Source organism: Zootoca vivipara, chromosome 14 (assembly GCF_965207765.1).
Source record: "Zootoca vivipara chromosome 14, rZooViv2.hap1.1, whole genome shotgun sequence".
Lineage (NCBI taxonomy): Eukaryota > Metazoa > Chordata > Lepidosauria > Squamata > Lacertidae > Zootoca > Zootoca vivipara.
The window spans coordinates 3,312,709-3,329,020 of record NC_142597.1 but is presented as its reverse complement, the minus strand read 5'-3'; the positions used below and the strand labels follow the sequence as shown (position 1 = coordinate 3,329,020).

The 16,312-nt window shown below is 46.6% G+C and overlaps 1 protein-coding gene across 4 annotated transcripts in view; it reads left to right on the top strand.

The window, feature by feature from the left end:
- Positions 1-16,312, top strand: part of BIN3 (bridging integrator 3) — a 117,790-nt gene that overhangs the window by 28,881 nt on the left and 72,597 nt on the right. For all 4 annotated transcript variants that reach the window (XM_035139693.3, XM_035139691.3, XM_088657817.1 and 1 more), the window contains one exon: positions 14,312-14,360. Coding sequence is in view for 1 of the 4 variants with exons in the window: in XM_035139691.3 (XP_034995582.1) it covers positions 14,312-14,360 (49 nt within the window). In the remaining 3 variants the exon portion in view is untranslated. The remainder of the gene's footprint in view (positions 1-14,311; positions 14,361-16,312) is intronic.

The window sequence follows — 16,312 nt, the reverse complement described above, 5'->3', positions numbered from 1 at the left end:
GTTGCATGAAGAAATACAATTGTGTTCAGCACATTTTAATTTCTAGGCACTTGGAAGCAGGTCATGGGAGTGAGATGTCATGCCAGTTCCATCATACACAGTCTTACAGGGTGGTGCAAAAAATGATGAGACCCTTGGTGTGGTGCCCTCTAGTGACTCACCAGCACCTCCATAGTGGCCCCCAAAGCTTACCCGGATGTGGATGGGAACAGGCAGCAATGCTGAAAACAGCACAAGTCCAGTAACCTGGTACAGTACTTAACTCAGGGCTGTAAAAAAAAAAAGGGCAATGCATCTGTGGCTGTTGCTGCCAACTTCCTTCTCTCCCAGGGCTTCTGGACCCAGCCTCTGATGCATGTGTTGGGGTGAGTTCCAGCACAAGGCCTGCACATGGCCCAACATTTTTCTGTACAGCGCTGAGCCATAAAAAGGGGAGTTGGCTGTTGCAGTGGGCTCTAGAAGTTTACCCTTCATGCTGGGTGCTGACATCAGACTTGGTTGGGGCTCCCTCACCTGTGAAGGTGAGTAAAAGACATATGACTCTCAACCTTTCTTCAGCCAAATCTCAGTTTCCCTGATGTGGTCATCATTATGCTTTCTTATTTCCAAACAGGCAACTGCAAACAATGTTATTACACTGTTGAGCACCAACCATGTTTCACAAGCCTTCTTTAACATGGTTATTTTTGTAGTGTAGTCACTAAAACAGCCTTGCAGGATTTTGCTCGCCCACATGCCCAGAGTGAGTAATTGTCTTTTGATGGGCGCATAAAATATCATTAGGTTTTTTTCTCTTAATTATTGTCTTGCAATGGTTAGGAGACTCTGACTTGGCTGATAAGATACTTGTATGTGTGCAGTGCAAGAGAAATGCTCTTTGTCTCAAAGAACTTCACACAAAGTGTGTTCAATAAATTACTTGAAAGCAGGATTAAAACCCAGTCCTTCCACCCATAAATAGAAAATGTGTTTTTCACAACACATTTTCCTATCACTTCTGCATTCAGCACTGGGTTATTGCAATAGTACCTTGAAAGTTCTCCATGGTTTTGACCCCTTAGCTTGTAGCTCTCCTACCTTCTTATATGTGTTTCAGATTGACCATCACTCCTACATATTTACCACTCTGAGCTGCCCACTGTTTTCCTTTTCTCATAAGACTCCAGCAATACATGATGTCCTGCAAAGAATCCTAGGAACTGCTATCATTTCCAACACCGTTAACAAACTACAGTTTCCAGGATTCTTTGGGGGAAGTCATGAGCTTTAAATAGTTGACACATATGTAATTGTGGAAGCCCCAGCTCAAAATCCACTTTCACTGTTAAACTTTTAGCTTAGCTTCTTTAGCCTCTCTCTATCGCCAAGTGAAACAGTGCCTAAATATATGGAGTAGTATTTACTCAAATTCATTTCTAGTTCTCATTTCTTCTCCTTCTCTCCCCGGTTGTCTCTCTTTCCCTCTCTCTACCCCACTATGTCCTACTGGGTCCTGTCTTTCTGCATCTGAAGAGCCATGGTGGTACTATGTGCACCATAATTTTCTTGGTAATTGTGCCAATATAAAGTTGCCTGTCCCTCTTTCTTCCCACCAGTTTCATAAAGAAGGTGGACTAAGCGCTAGGGTTTATTTGATTTCAGCAAGGCCTTTGACAAGGTGCTCCATGATATTCTTGTAAAGAAGCTGGTAAAATGCAGGCTAGACAATGCTGCCATTCAGTGGATTTGTAACTGGCTGACTGACCGAACCCAAAGGGTGCTCATCAATGGCTCCTCCTCATCCTGGAGAGTAGTGACTAGTGGGGTGCCACAGGGTTCTGTCTTGGGCCCAGTCTTATTCAACATCTTTATCAATGACTTGGATGATGGGCTTGAGGGCATCCTGACCAAGTTTGCAGACGACACCAAATTGGGAGGGGTGGCTAATACCCCAGAGGACAGGATGACGCTTCAAAATGACCTTAACAGATTAGACAACTGGGCGAAAGCAAACAAGATGAATTTTAACAAGGAGAAATGTAAAGTACTACACTTGGGCAAAAAAAATGAAAGGCACAAATACAGGATGGGTGACACCTGGCTTGAGAGCAATACATGTGAAAAGGATCTAGGAGTCTTGGTAGACCACAAACTTGACATGAGTCAACAGTGTGATGCAGCAGCTAAAAAAGCCAATGCAATTCTGGGCTGCATCAATAGGAGTATAGCATCTCGATCAAGGGAAGTAATAGTAACACTGTATTCTGCTCTGGTCAGACCTCACCTGGAGTACTGTGTCCAGTTCTGGGCACCACAGTTCAAGAAGGATACTGACAAGCTGGAACGTGTCCAGAAGAGGGCAACCAAAATGGTCAAAGGCCTGGAAACGATGCCTTATGAGGAACGGCTTAGGGAGCTGGGTACGTTTAGCCTGGAGAAGAGAAGGTTAAGGGGTGATATGTGATAGGAGAGCCATGTTCAAATATATAAAAGGATGTCATATAGAGGAGGGAGAAAGGTTGTTTTCTGCTGCTCCAGAGAAGCGGACACGGAGCAACGGATTCAAACTACAAGAAAGAAAATTCCACCTAAACATTAGGAAGAACTTCCTGACAGTAAGAGCTGTTGGGCAGTGGAATTTGCTGCCAAGGAGTGTGGTGGAGTCTCCTTCTTTGGAGGTCTTTAAGCAGAGGCTTGACAGCCATCTGTCAGGAATGCTTTGATGGTGTTTCCTGCTTGGCAGGGGGTTGGACTGGATGGCCCTTGTGGTCTCTTCCAACTCTATGATTCTATGATTCTATTCCCCCTTTGCTCCCCTGTATCCTGTATCCAAGGAACAGATTCATTCTCAAAATGTGGGTCCTTATGCAGCCCAAATAGCCCTATCCTTGCTTAAGAGGAAAGAATCAGGCTTGGAACACCAAGGTTTGCTGAGGAGAACTGGTACGTTCATTGGGCATGGAATATGGAATGACTGCTGTGAGCGAACAGAATATTTGGGGTTGGGGGTTGGAATGGTGTATAGTCATACCTCGGGTTGCGTACGCTGCAGGTTGCGTTCTTTCAAGTTAAGAACGTGGCAGACCCGGAAGTGTTTACTTCCAGGTTCCGCTGGGCGTGCATGCGCAGAAGCATTCTGTATGCTTCGTGCATGTGCAGAAGTGTTCTTCGCGCATGCGCAGAAGCGCTCTATCGGCACTTTGCGTGTGCGCTGAAGCACCACTCTGGATACGTACTTTTCGGGGTGCAAACGGCACCCCGGAACAGATCAGGTACGTATCCAGAGGTACCACTGTATCCTTGAAGAGGGTATTGATTGCTGGCTGGAATGCTAGGCAGGGACACTCCACACTGCCATATTCTGTTGCAGGTCCCACAATGTCCCTTGTAAGTCTGCGATGTGGCCTGATTTTAATGTTTTGGCTGAATCTCTCCCCCACCCCCTGCCCCAAGTTGCATAAGTGTGAAGTTAAGTGGAGAATTTGGAATGGCAACTCCGTCAGCATAAGCTGTTTGTGATCCATTTGAATAATTTTTCCTCTTGTGTTCTGTTTGGAATGGTTGCTATGAGTTCCTATATAAGGAAGGGAAGTTTGGTGGGATGGTTCATGCAGTTTCCATGGACACCGTGTAACACCGCAGCAATAAACCCAGAGTGAAAGGGTGTATGTTTTCCAATTGTGTCTTGTGTTTCCACTTGGTGCACCTGTACAGGCAGGGGTTAGAACTTTTTCTTCCTTCTTGGACTCCTTGTGAAGTGATGGGGTTTTCCAAAGGTGAACAAACAGCCTCACATGTTTACAAGACTCGCCTGCAATCTCAGAAGGTTGCAGGCTGTTTTGGAAAGGGGTGGGTTACAAACAGCTCCCCAGATGGTTTTCTGAGCCATATTGGGACTACGTAGTGCTATCCTACTAAGTAGAATAAGTGCCTTGGCTCTAAATATCACTTCAGCTGTGGAATCATCAGGGTGGCCTTGAGCAAATTTTTCGTTCTCAGCCTTTGGTTCTCATCTGGAAATAATTTTGATACAACTACAAAGCTGTAGGAATGAGAAACACTTTTAAGTGCAATAGAATGACTTGCATATATGAAAGCTGTATTCCTTGGTCATGCTAGAGCAGGCTTCCTCAACCTCAGCCCTCCAGATGCTTTTGGCCTACAACTCCCATGATCCCTAGCTAGCAGGACCAGTGGTCAAGCATGCTGGGAATTGTAGTCTCAAAACATCTGGAGGGCCGAGGTTGAGGAAGCCTGTGCTAGAGCATGCTTAAGAGATGAGCAGGGCTTTGCAAAAGAAAGGAATGGCCAAGCTGAAGCCTAGCCCCAGTGTCTGCATCTTTTTTGCATTAGCCATTGCATCTTGAATGCAGATGGAGAAGAGGACTCGTTCACCAAAGATCCACCAAGCAGCATCCAACTGAAAACAGTGATGAACCATGATACCTCTTGGTCGGAAGCCCACAGACAGGGCATGAGGGCTGTCACCTAGTACTCAGTTGCATACTGCCTCTGAACATGGAGATCCCATTTAGTCATCATGCGGTAGGCATACTAATGTCAGGCACCATTTTGAAGCTATATTAGCTAATTGCCATTACCAAATGTTGTGGCAATGAATTCCATACAATCTGTGTGGGGTGATACTGGATTGTATCCAATGTTAGTCCTGCTCAGGATAGGCCCATAGATGTTTATAGTGATGACCTGGTTAGTGGGGTAGAAGTGGCAGGATCATTAGGTGGGAGTGACCATGCTCTCCTGGAGTTTATAATACAGCGGAAAGGAGCAATCAAGCATACTAAGACTCAAATTCTAGACTTTAAGAAAGCCGACTTCAGAAAATGTAGGGAAACGCTGGGTGAAATCCCATGGACAGAAATACTAAAAGGGAAGGGAGTTCATGATGGTTGGGAGTTTGTTAAAAGGGAGGTAGCCGTGTTGGTCCCAGGACCAATTGTAGCCTTCAGCAGTCGTTAACAGCCATCTACAGCTTTACCACTCCCATCAGCCCACCACCCATTCCCATCACCCCCACCCCCACCCTCTGTATATAAATAAGGGTTTGGTGGATTCTGTTTCAGTGTATCTGACGAAGTGTGCATGTACACGAAAGCTCATACCAAAATAAAAACTTAGTTGGTCTTTAAGGTGCTACTGAAGGATTTTTTTAATTTTGTTAAAAGGGAGATATTAAAAGCAGAACTTCAGGCAATACCAATGAGACGGAAACATGGAAGGTGCCTAAAGAAGCCAGGGTGGCTATCTAAAGAACTTTTAACTGAGTTAAGATTTAAAAGGGATATGTACAAACAGGGGCGTACCCAGGATCAAAACTAGGGGGGGGGGGCAAGCCATGGTCGTTCAGGGGCGGGGCCAAGGCACGGGAGGGGAGGGGCCACAAAGTGATAATGTGGGCGGGGCTACAGGGCTAGCGGGCCCGACGACTCGGCGGCGGCTGCAGCCGCTAAATGAGCCCCCTAAACTCTCTCACATGAAATTCCCCTGCTCTGAAGCAGGGCCATCTCTAGGCCTGGGTCCGGTGGCACGGAGCGCCAGGGCGGCAGGCCACCAGGGGTGCTGCTGCGCCCGCTGAGAGGCGTGGCGGAGGCCGCCCCAGGCGCGCCTCTCAGCTGTTCAGCGGCTTCAGGCTGCTTTCCGGAGGCGCACGGGCCTGGGGCCGCCTCCGCCGCACGCAGGGGCATTGCAACATGGGGCAGGTAGCACCCCCTGGCCCAGGGCCAGCCCTACGGCCAAGCTGGGTTGCGCAGGGCTCCGGCCCTCCAGGCGGCAGCCGCGCAGTGAGCTGCGCCCGCCACGCTGGGAAACGGGGCAGGGTGGGGGCGCCAGAGGGATCCGTCACACCACGGTGCCAGGGGGCCAGGTATGCTTAAGACGGCCCTGCTCTGAAAACACCGCTCCCATTCATTTACGGCTAGCCACCCCCCCTCAAAAACCCCTTTGTGCCCCGCTTTCCCTCCTCCAGGTCCCCCAAAGCCTTGCCAGTTCCCACCCTATATATCTGGGATGGGGAAGGAGCTCAGAGGCCTGGGAGGATACTGGGGACCCCCACACCAAGCTGAGACCCTCAACGCCCCCGCCCTCAATGCCCCTCTCTCGGCAGGGGCAGCAAGGGAGAGCGGCTGGAGGGGGGGGTGCATTGCAAAGAAGGAAACAGCAGCCAATGCCCGGAGAGGGCAATGCACGCAGGGGGAGCGGAGAGCTGTGCCGCCCCCCAAGGCAGCTCCTTTCCTATTGCCGGGGGTGGGGGGCGGCGAGGAAGGGTCACTGCCACTAGGCTACTCCTGCCGCCAGCAATGCAGCGCAAACGCCCCCACGCAGCTTCCTTGCAGCAGCCACAACCACCACCTTTGGGCGCTACCCCCCGCTCCTCCTTTGCGGGCTTCTGCTGCTTCTGCCCGCCGAGGACCAGTCCCATAATCCTCTTGTGTCCCCCTTAATCCGATTGAGTTGGTGGCAAAGTGGACAACAATCCGATGTCCTCTTTCTCTGGCAAGCTGCCATGGGTGGCTATCCATTTTTAATTTGAGTCAGATGATTGGCCCATCTCACCTAGTAATGTCTAGTCTGAGTGGCAGCAGCTCTCCCAAGATTTCAGACAGAATTCATTCACACCCTTCATATGATCTCATTTTAATTGGAGATGCACATAGGGAAGAAGAATCCATGTTCAAGAGCATGTCTCCTTTACATGCTTTTCATCACTGCATTCTGGCTGTGCCATCTTTCTTCCTATCATGTTTCTGCATTCTGCTTCTGGCACCAAGGGGCTTCTTGTTGCAAAACTGTCTGGAATTTCACTTTGAACTGGGGCTTCTGTGCCCTAATTACAGACCTCGAGACTTGTAGTTGCAATGCATGGATGTTTTACATAAAGAGGTTAATACACATGCAAAATCAGGTTGTCTGCTTATTAAGAAGGAAGTCAAGGATCATCTTCAAAAGATTCTTTACCTGGTAGCTTGCACCTATGAAGATTGCAGACCAATCCACTATTTGACAGTCAGCACCTGTGCGTATCTGGCTGCTCCTCTCTTGCTTTTGGATGCTGTCCTCAGACTGCTGTTGCTCAACTGGGAGTCGGTCTCAAATAATTTTGCTTGTGGCAGCTTCTTCAGAACAGACATTACTATTCTGTGGATTTAAGGTTTTCACAAGTTGCCACTGATGATGTGTGGACAATTGGGTCCCAATGTATGTTTGCTTTTGCATTAAAAGGTAAAGGTAAAGTCGCGGATGACGGGGGCTGCGGCACTCATCTCGCTTTACTGGCCGAGGGAGCTGGCGTACAGCTTCCGTGTCAGGTGGCCAGCATGACTAAGCTGCTTCTGGCGAACCAGAGCAGCGCACGGAAACGCCATTTACCTTCCCGCCGGAGCGGTACCTATTTATCTACTTGCACTTTGTGCTTTCGAACTGCTAGGTTGGCAGGAGCAGGGACTGAGCAACGGGAGCTCACCCCATCGCGGGGATTCGAACCGCCGACCTTCTGATCGCCAAGCCTTAGGCTCAGTTGTTTAACCCACAGCTCTACCTGCGTCCCTTTTGCTTTTGCATTAACTGACATTAAATTGTAACACTATGGAAAGGTAAAAAAAAAAAGGTAAAGGACCCCTGGACAGCTAAGTCCAGTAAAAGGTGACTATGGAGTGGCAGCATTCATCTTGCTTTCAGGCCGAGGAAGCCGGCATTTGTCCAAAGACAGTTTTCCGGGTCATGTGGCCAGCAGGACTAAACCGTTTCTGGCGCGACGGAAGCCAAAGCGCACAGAAATGCCATTTACTTTCCCGCCACAGCTGTACCTATTTATCTACTTGCACTGGTGTACTTTCGAACTGCTGGGTTGGCAGGAGCTGGGACAGAACAATGGAAGCTCACTCTATTGTGGGGATTTGAAGCGGTGACCTTCCAATTGGTAAGCCGCGTCCCACTATAGAAGAAGTAAGGCTTCATTGGCCCGATCTTCTATATGGTGTGAGGGTTTATTTCAAAGCGAGATTGTAAATCCTTTGTGTGGTAGCAAAAACTGAAAGTATTGTTATGAAGGTTGTGCACTACACTCAATCTCTGCCAGCGGTAGCAAGATTCCAGGGGGTTCCAGGCGCTCACCTAGGGTTGTATGTCCCTTGGGAAAATTCAGGCACAGTGGAGGCTAGTGTCTTTAAGAAATATGGTTTATTTTACACATTTTGTTGTTGTTGTTTAGTTGTTTAGTCGTGTCCGACTCTTCGTGACCCCATGGACCATAGCACGCCAGGCACTCCTGTCTTCCATTGCCTCCTGCAGTTTGGTCAAACTCAAGTTCGTAGCCTCGAGACACTGTCCAACCATCACATCCTCTGTCGTCCCCTTCTCCTTGTGCCCTCAATCTTTCCCAACATCAGGGTCTTTTCCAGGGAGTCTTCTCTTCTCATGAGGTGGCCAAAGTATTGGAGCCTCAGTTTCACGATCTGTCCTTCCAGTGAGCACTCAGTGCTGATTTCCTTCAGAATGGATAGGTTTGATCTTCTTGCAGTCCATGGGACTCTCAAGAGTCTCCTCCAGCACCATAATTCAAAAGCATCAATTCTTCAGCGATCAGCCTTCTTTATGGTTCAGCTCTCACTTCCATACATCACTACTGGGAAAACCATAGCTTTAACTATTCATACCTTTGTCGGCAAGGTGATGTCTCTGCTTTTTAAGATGCTGTCTAGGTTTGTCATTGCTTTTCTCCCAAGAAGCAGGCGTCTTTTAATTTCGTGACCGCTGTCACCATCTGCAGTGATCAAGGAGTCCAAGAAAGTAAAATCTCTCACTGCCTCCATTTCTTCCCCTTCTATTTGCCAGGAGGTGATTTTACACATATTTACACCTAAAGTCTTCAGTGGTGGGGGACACCCCAAAAGTGTCTCTCATTGCCTCTCTCTTAGCTTCAGCAAGCTTGGGTCCAAAGCAGCAGTCGGTCATGGCTCCCAGTTTCTCGGGGCAGCCTCTTCCAGCCATTGCCAAGATGGTTCTGCCCTTCAACCCCCTGTTGTTTCTTCTTGTTCTCAGAACACAAAAAGGACACATTTTTCTGTGGCATCATGCACTTTGTTAGTCAGGCCAGGCCAGTTTACATACCGGTAATCTAACCCAGGAATTTATTGTCTGGCACGGTTTTGTAGCTTGTATTCTCCCTTCATATCCCAAATATTATCTAAATACTATTTTTATTAATTTCTACAATTCACTAACATATTCTGGTACCCTAGATCTATGACAGTATTATGCAGTTGGAATGCTGAGTAATGCATTACAAATAGGGTGGCCATTGTTCTCCGCAGCTGCCTAAACTTGGACTGTTTCTGACATCACCTTTCCTTGCATGTTTTTGATGACCTATGTAAAGACATGCTGGGGTGTAATGTGATGTCTGAGTAGACAGATGTATGAAAGTACAGGGTGAATGCAACCACAGCAAATTAGGGCCGTGATTAACCTGCCCAGGAACTGAGATAATATTCTCAGCCCCTTCTCTCAATTTCGCTGTCCTACAGAAGTAAGGTAAATATCTTACTGGTGAGTGGGTTTTATCTGTGGCAGCACTCCACAAATGTTCACATTCTAGCTAAAGGCAAATGTTCTTTAGTTGTTGTTGTTGTTGCTGCTGCTGCTCTCTAACTGTCTGCTACCATTTAATGCTGTAGATCAGGCATCCCCAAACTGTGGCCCTCCAGATGTTTTGGCCTACAACTCCCATGATCCCTAGCTAACAGGACCAGTGGTCGGGGAAGATGGGAATTGTAGTCCAAAACACCTGGAGGGCCGAAGTCTGGGGATGCCTGCTGTAGATGAACCTTCCTCAATCTGGTGTCCTGTAAATGTTTTGGTCTCCCAACTCCCATCATAGCCCTTTTGAGGCATCATCTTCTGCACAGAACATATTCAAAGAGTGAGTGGGGAGGGGGGGTGGAGTTTTCCTCCTGTGGGGAGAAAATTTGTCATGTGGGCCAAAGGATCCTGTTTACTCTAAAACCACAAGGATTGAGAACTTATTTTTTAAAAAAATAAAAATAAAAACACAAGCTATTCTCATGAATTCCAACATGAGATACACAGTGTAATCCTCTGGGTGAGGAATTCCAGAAAACAGGCAGGCTTTACCATACTATTTTAAGTTAACTGGCAGGTGTCTGTAAGAATAACAATGAAACTACCTCAATTTCACGTTTTTGCCTATGTGGCGGGGGGCGGGGGGGGGGGGGTTATTGACTTCATTTTTCTTCCAAGGCACACCATTTGCTATTGACAGCGTAATTATATGCCAGACAATTGCTTGTTTATAGAAGACGTGTGATTCATCACTGTTAAGGGTACCAGTAAAGCTAGAAAGGGTTAATAGACTAAAATTACATCAGCTTTGCTGTAGAGCAATAAACAGGAAGCACTTCAGAAATTAAATTTATACATTTGTGACTAAGGCTGACTTGAGCTCCATGTTCGGTTCAGAATGGAATGGTTTTCAGGCCAAGTTCATTATTGGTGGCAAAATTATACACTTGTTTAGCAAGCAATGGTGGCAACCTGCCTGAGAAGGAAAAACAAGGAGGACCTGAGGCATTTCTTCTTATCCCCCCCCTTCCCTCCAGCCAAGATTATATGGTACTCAAGTACTGAGTGTTGTAGCTTTGTGTTTGGATCATGTGGATACCCCCGGTTCATGGCTGTTCAGGGCTATGGTGATCATCCTTGCATAAGTCACTTTTTCTCAGCCTTAAGCCTGGCATGCAGGGCTATTGCAAGGATTAAACACTTATTAGAGATTCTTGTGGGAAAGAAACCAAGATGATCAAAGGGTCTGGAAACCAAGCCTTGTGAGAAATGATTGAGGAAGTTGGGTATGTTAAGCCTTGGAAAGAGGAGATGGAGAGGAGATATGATGGCCAAGTTCAAATATCTGAAGAGCTGTCACATGGAAGATGGATCAAGCTTGTTTTCTCCTGCTCTGAAGGGTAGGAGCCATAACAGTGGTTATAAGAAAGGAGAATCTTACTAAAAATGGACTCCCTCGGAAGGTGGTGGACTCTCCTTCCTTGGAGAGTTTTAAAGCAGAGTTTGGGGGGCCATCTGTCATGGATGCTTTAGTTGAGATTCCTGCATTGCAGGGGGTTGGACTAGATGACCCTTGAGGTCCTTGCCAACTCTGTGATTCTAGGGGATGCCAACATGAATAAATAAACACATTAGAGTAGACAAACTCCCCCCTGCTTTCCAAACCAATGGAACAGAAAGTCTCCTTTCTAAGCCAAATACAATATTTCCACCTTCTTTCAGTTTCTCCATGTCTCCTATTTAGCCACACACCGAGGAAGGGCTGTAGTTCAGTGGCAGAGCACATTTTGCATACAAAAGACCCCAGGTTCAATATCTGGCATCTCCAGATAGGGCTGATAGACACTCCCTGCCAAAAACCTTGGAGAGATGCTGCCAGTGAGTATAGACATGACTACTCTAGGCAAACTAAGGCCCGGGGGCCGGATCCGACCCAATCGCCTTCTAAATCCGGCCCGCGGATGGTCCAGGAATCAGCGTGTTTTTACATGAGTAGAATGTGTCCTTTTATTTTAAATGCATCTCTGGGTTATTTGTGGAGTCTGCCTGGTGTTTTTACATGAGTAGAATGTGGTTTTATTAAAAATGCATCTCTGGGTTATTTGTGGGGCATAGGAATTTGTTCACCCCCCCCCCCCAAATAGTCTGGCCTCCCACAAGGTCTGAGGGACAGTGGACCGGCCCACTGCTGAAAAAGTTTTCTGACCCCTGCTCTAGATGGACCAATGGTCTGATTCTTATTTATTAAATTTGTAAACCGCCTTTCATCCAAAGATCATAGGGTGGTTCACAACAATATACCTGTAAGACAAATTCCTTTGTTCCGATGCTCATCAGCCCCCCCCCCCCGGCCCCATTTTTACACTTAAACTACTAAGATTGTGCTTCTATTCACTTACAAGCCCCATCGAACCGTATGATATTTACTTCTGAGTAGATGTGTATAGGATTGAACTGGATGTAGCTTTTCTATATATAACACGTAACAGTACGTATGAGATGTTCACTATAGTTTACATAGAAAAAGAAGAATCTGGGCTCCTGACTAGATATGTTAGATTTCCTTAAGAGTGTATATTTGTTTAATGTTGTGTAGAAAGGAGAATCTAAGGAGGTGTAGTTCTCTTGTCATTGCTCTGCATTTTATACTTTTATTCAGGGGTGGCCAACTCCGAAGAGACTGTGATCCACTCACAGAGTTAAAAACTGGCAGTGATCTACCCCCTTTTGGAGGGTTCAGGTCAAAGTTGTTGAGATTTTTTTAGGAAGGCCCATTTTTAGAGGTTCAGGTCAGAGTTGTTGAGGTTTTCTGAGACGGGAGGAAAGCCCTGTTTTGGGTGTGTGTGTGCGTGTGTGCGTGTGTGTGCGTGAAGGGCTAAATGTTGAGCATTTTTTAGGGGAGCCAAAGTTGTTGAGCTTCTTTGGGGGGAGCCAGTGATCTACCAATGATCTACCACAGATGTCCAGTGATCTACCGATAGATCACAATCTACCTGTTGGACATGCCTGCTTTTATTAATTGCTCTGAAGAGTGTTGGAGGTAGTGGTTTAACTAGGTGATGGAAAAGTGTTTTGAGTTGCAGTTGCCCCTTCTATATAACTATTAAAAGCATTGTCAAAAACAAATTTTGGCAGTTTTCCATCTCTGTCTCTGTAGCAATGAAACAGAGGCTGGATACAGGAATCCTCAACCAAACACTTGGTGGGTTAATTTGAACCCATCTGTGTGTGTTCCTTACCCTTCTTTGGCTTTCTTAGGCATACAGCTCCCAGGCTTTCCAAACCCCCTTCCTATCTTTAGGTAAGTTTGAGACTTTTTTCATAATGCAGTGATTAAGCACATGCTATGCACACACAAGGCCCCAGGTTCTATCTCTGGCATCTCAGTTGAACGAAAACAATATTGGGCTAGGTGGATTAGTAATAGGCTCAGTACTAAGCAGTCATACATGTTCAGAACAACTGTTTAAAGCACGTGGTCTAGTTTGACCCTTCCCCAAAACATTTAGACTCTTTTTGAGCCTTTGTGGCATCATAGCAATTCAGTTAGTTGCTGTCAGCGGTGGGGTACTTGCATACAGACAAATAACCAGTTTAATCCATATGAAGATGTGTCTATAATGCATATACTCAGTCCCCTGCCTTGCAAGATTTTAAGGGAGTTATAAGGTTTGTCACAGTTGATGTTGGAGCATTGGAGGGAGAACCATGTGCACATCTTGAACTTCTGAGAGAACAGGTGGGGTATAAATGTAAAAAAGAAAATGTTTGGTGTGCTGGCATCTGACATGGTGCAGCTCCGCAAATCGGTATCCTGGCCTCTTGCCTAAGCTCTGTACAGTGGTACTGTGCCACTGTGTCGTCTGCTATGTCAACCCACTATTCAACAGGTACCTCGGGTTACAAACACTTTGGGTTACAGACTCTGCTAACCCGGAAGTAGTACCTCAGGCTAAGAACTTTACCTCAGGATGAGAACAGAAATCATGTGGCGGCAGCAGCGGGAGGCCCCATTAGCTAAAGTGGTACCTCAGGTTAAGAACAGTTTCAGGTTAAGAACGGACCTCCAGAACAAATTAAGTTCTTAAGCAGAGGTACCACTGTATTTGCTGGAGGAATTTGAGATTTTAGGAGCGCTCTAGACTCCACTATGGGAAGCTGTGTTTACCTTGCAGGTAACTTCTTGGGAGATGAAACTGGATCACCTACCTTGTAAGATTTGTCATATGTCTGATGAAACACTGCTGCATCCAAAAAATCTACCTGAAGCTATTCACAGTTTTAGAGTTTTTTGCTTTTTTTAAAAGATACATTGCATTTTTCTTTTCCTCACTGTTTCCTTCCCTATCAAAACATTGTGGTGGTTTTATTTCTTTACTCTTGCAATTTGCTTTTCAACTTAAATTGTTTAGAAACTTAGTCTGCCAAAAATGTCTCCGGCCTGCAGCATTCATATTTATGCTATTAGGCTACCCCTATCTACTCACAGCAAGGAAAAGGTTTGCTGTGAAGGACTGGCTTGTCAGTGGTGAGGGGGGAAATTGATGCATGGTACAAAGAAATCATTGACTCTGTTTTTACCTCATGTTTTGTGACCTGTGGCATTTCTCCCTCAAAAAGTGACTTGAGGAGGAAGATTTCGTTCTTTGATGTGGTATATTATCTGATAGCTGCTATCATTGCTTATTTACATAAGTACTTATTCCTGCTGCTTTTCTCTCCCTCCCCAATCCAGGATTCCGTTCAAGATTGGGCAGCCTAAGAAACAGATTGTACCCAAGACAGTGAGTAAACCAATTCCCCCCTTTTTAAATCCAGTCTTTGATCATATGGCTGATGACTCAAGCCAGCATATTAACTGGTCCCAGTTTTTAATATCTTGTTTGTGTGTGTGGGAGGGGAAAACATGAGTGAGCTGAATTTGCTTCTGTCTTTGACCACCACTCAGTTCCTATGAGTGAGGGGGAGTCTCGATACAGAGTGGATTATTTTGGTATCTGGGATCTGTGTCCGTCGCCCCCCCCGCCGCCGCCGCCTTTCCCCATTTCTTTACTCTTTGTGTATGTGTGTGTGTCAGGAGGAGGGGCTCTTCTCACTCTGGCATGGTTTTCATAGGAGATGGCTGAACGCGCTTCCTTCCTTCCTTTAGCAATGGCTTGTTTGTTCATCTTTTCTGAGCAGATGGAGAAGGGGGAGTGGTTCACATTGCTGAATATAACCATTTCCAAAGGAAGGCTTATTGGAGGAAGCTGAAATGCTTAGTGCCCAGGCATGAATTAATTTGGGCTGCAGAGCATTAGCTTTAAAAGGTATTTTAAAACACACTCACAAATGCATTTTCACTTTCTGGCAAGTCTGAATTTCCTGAAGTGCTGTTTTTTTAGTTTGGTTGGTTGGTTTCTTGCAGCTGGCCATAGCATAGCCTTTTCTCAGCAGGATATCTTTTGTGCAATGCAAACTGTTGTGGGTCATGATGGTTATCTCTGAATTAACCTGCATTTACCTGTCTTTAATGCAAGTGTCCCTGAATGCTGGGGTGACAGCGGACACTGGCTTTGTCTCTGTTCTGACAAGGTAATCCTTTGTACAGACTAGCATTCCTTATCCTTCCTCTGTGGAGCATCTACTTAACCATTGACACTAATGCCTTGGGATGCAAAGAAATATTACATGGGTGAAAGCTCCAAGCTGCTTTCTTGAGGCATTTTGGGAGATGCGGTGAGTGAAAGGTTTTAGGGAAAATTCTGGGTGTGAGGCTGCTCAGCCACCCAGCTCGTCAGGCAAGAGCCCGTGGTCCACTGCGGAATAAAGGAAGGAGTCCAGCCACCAACCAGAGCCAAAGCAGACAATACTGGTGTGGATAGACAAATGGTTTTGCATGGTCTAAGGCAGGGGTGCGGATGGCGCTGTGGGTTAAACCACAGAGCCTAGGGCTTGCCAATCAGAAGGTCAGCCGTTCGAATCCCTGCGACAGGGTGAGCTCCTGTTGCTTGGTCCCAGCTCCTGCCCACCTAGCAGTTCAAAAGCATGTCAAAGTGCAATTAGATAAATAGGTACCGCTACAGCGGGAAGGTAAACGGCGTTTCCATGTGCTGCTCTGGTTCGCCAGAAGTGGCTTAGTCATGCTGGCCACACGACCTGGAAGCTGTATGCCAGCTCCCTCGGCCAATAGAGTGAGATGAGCGCTGCAACCCCAGAGTCGGTCACAACTGGACCTAATGGTCAGGAGTCCCTTTACCTTTACCTTTAAGGCAGGTGTGGGTAACTTTTGGTCCTCCAGACGTTTGCTGAACTACAGCTCCCACCATCCCTGGCCCCATTGACTATGCTTGCTGGGGCTAATGAGAGTTGCAGTTCACCAACATCTTGAGGGCCAAACATTCTCCACATTTGATCTAAGGCAACTCCTGATGTATCTTTAACTTCTACTTTCCTTCAGTGCTAAGAGCCAATTTAATTTGGTTTCGGGCTATGTCACGAGTCAATGGCAGTTGTTCTTTGCAGTTCAGGCAGGGGAAAGGGAGGATTTATGAGGCCTAAATCCTTGTGATGCTGCTCAGTGGGGTCTGGGGAGTTCACTGCATTCCACAGTGCCACACAATCCTTTGTCTGCCAACTTGAAAGGCAAAGTGGGAGCGACCTGGAGTGTGTCCCTGCCATGGACGAGCCTCCATTACCGGCATGATTTGTGGATGGTTCCTCCTTAATTTGGACAATTGGCTTTAATCAAGACACG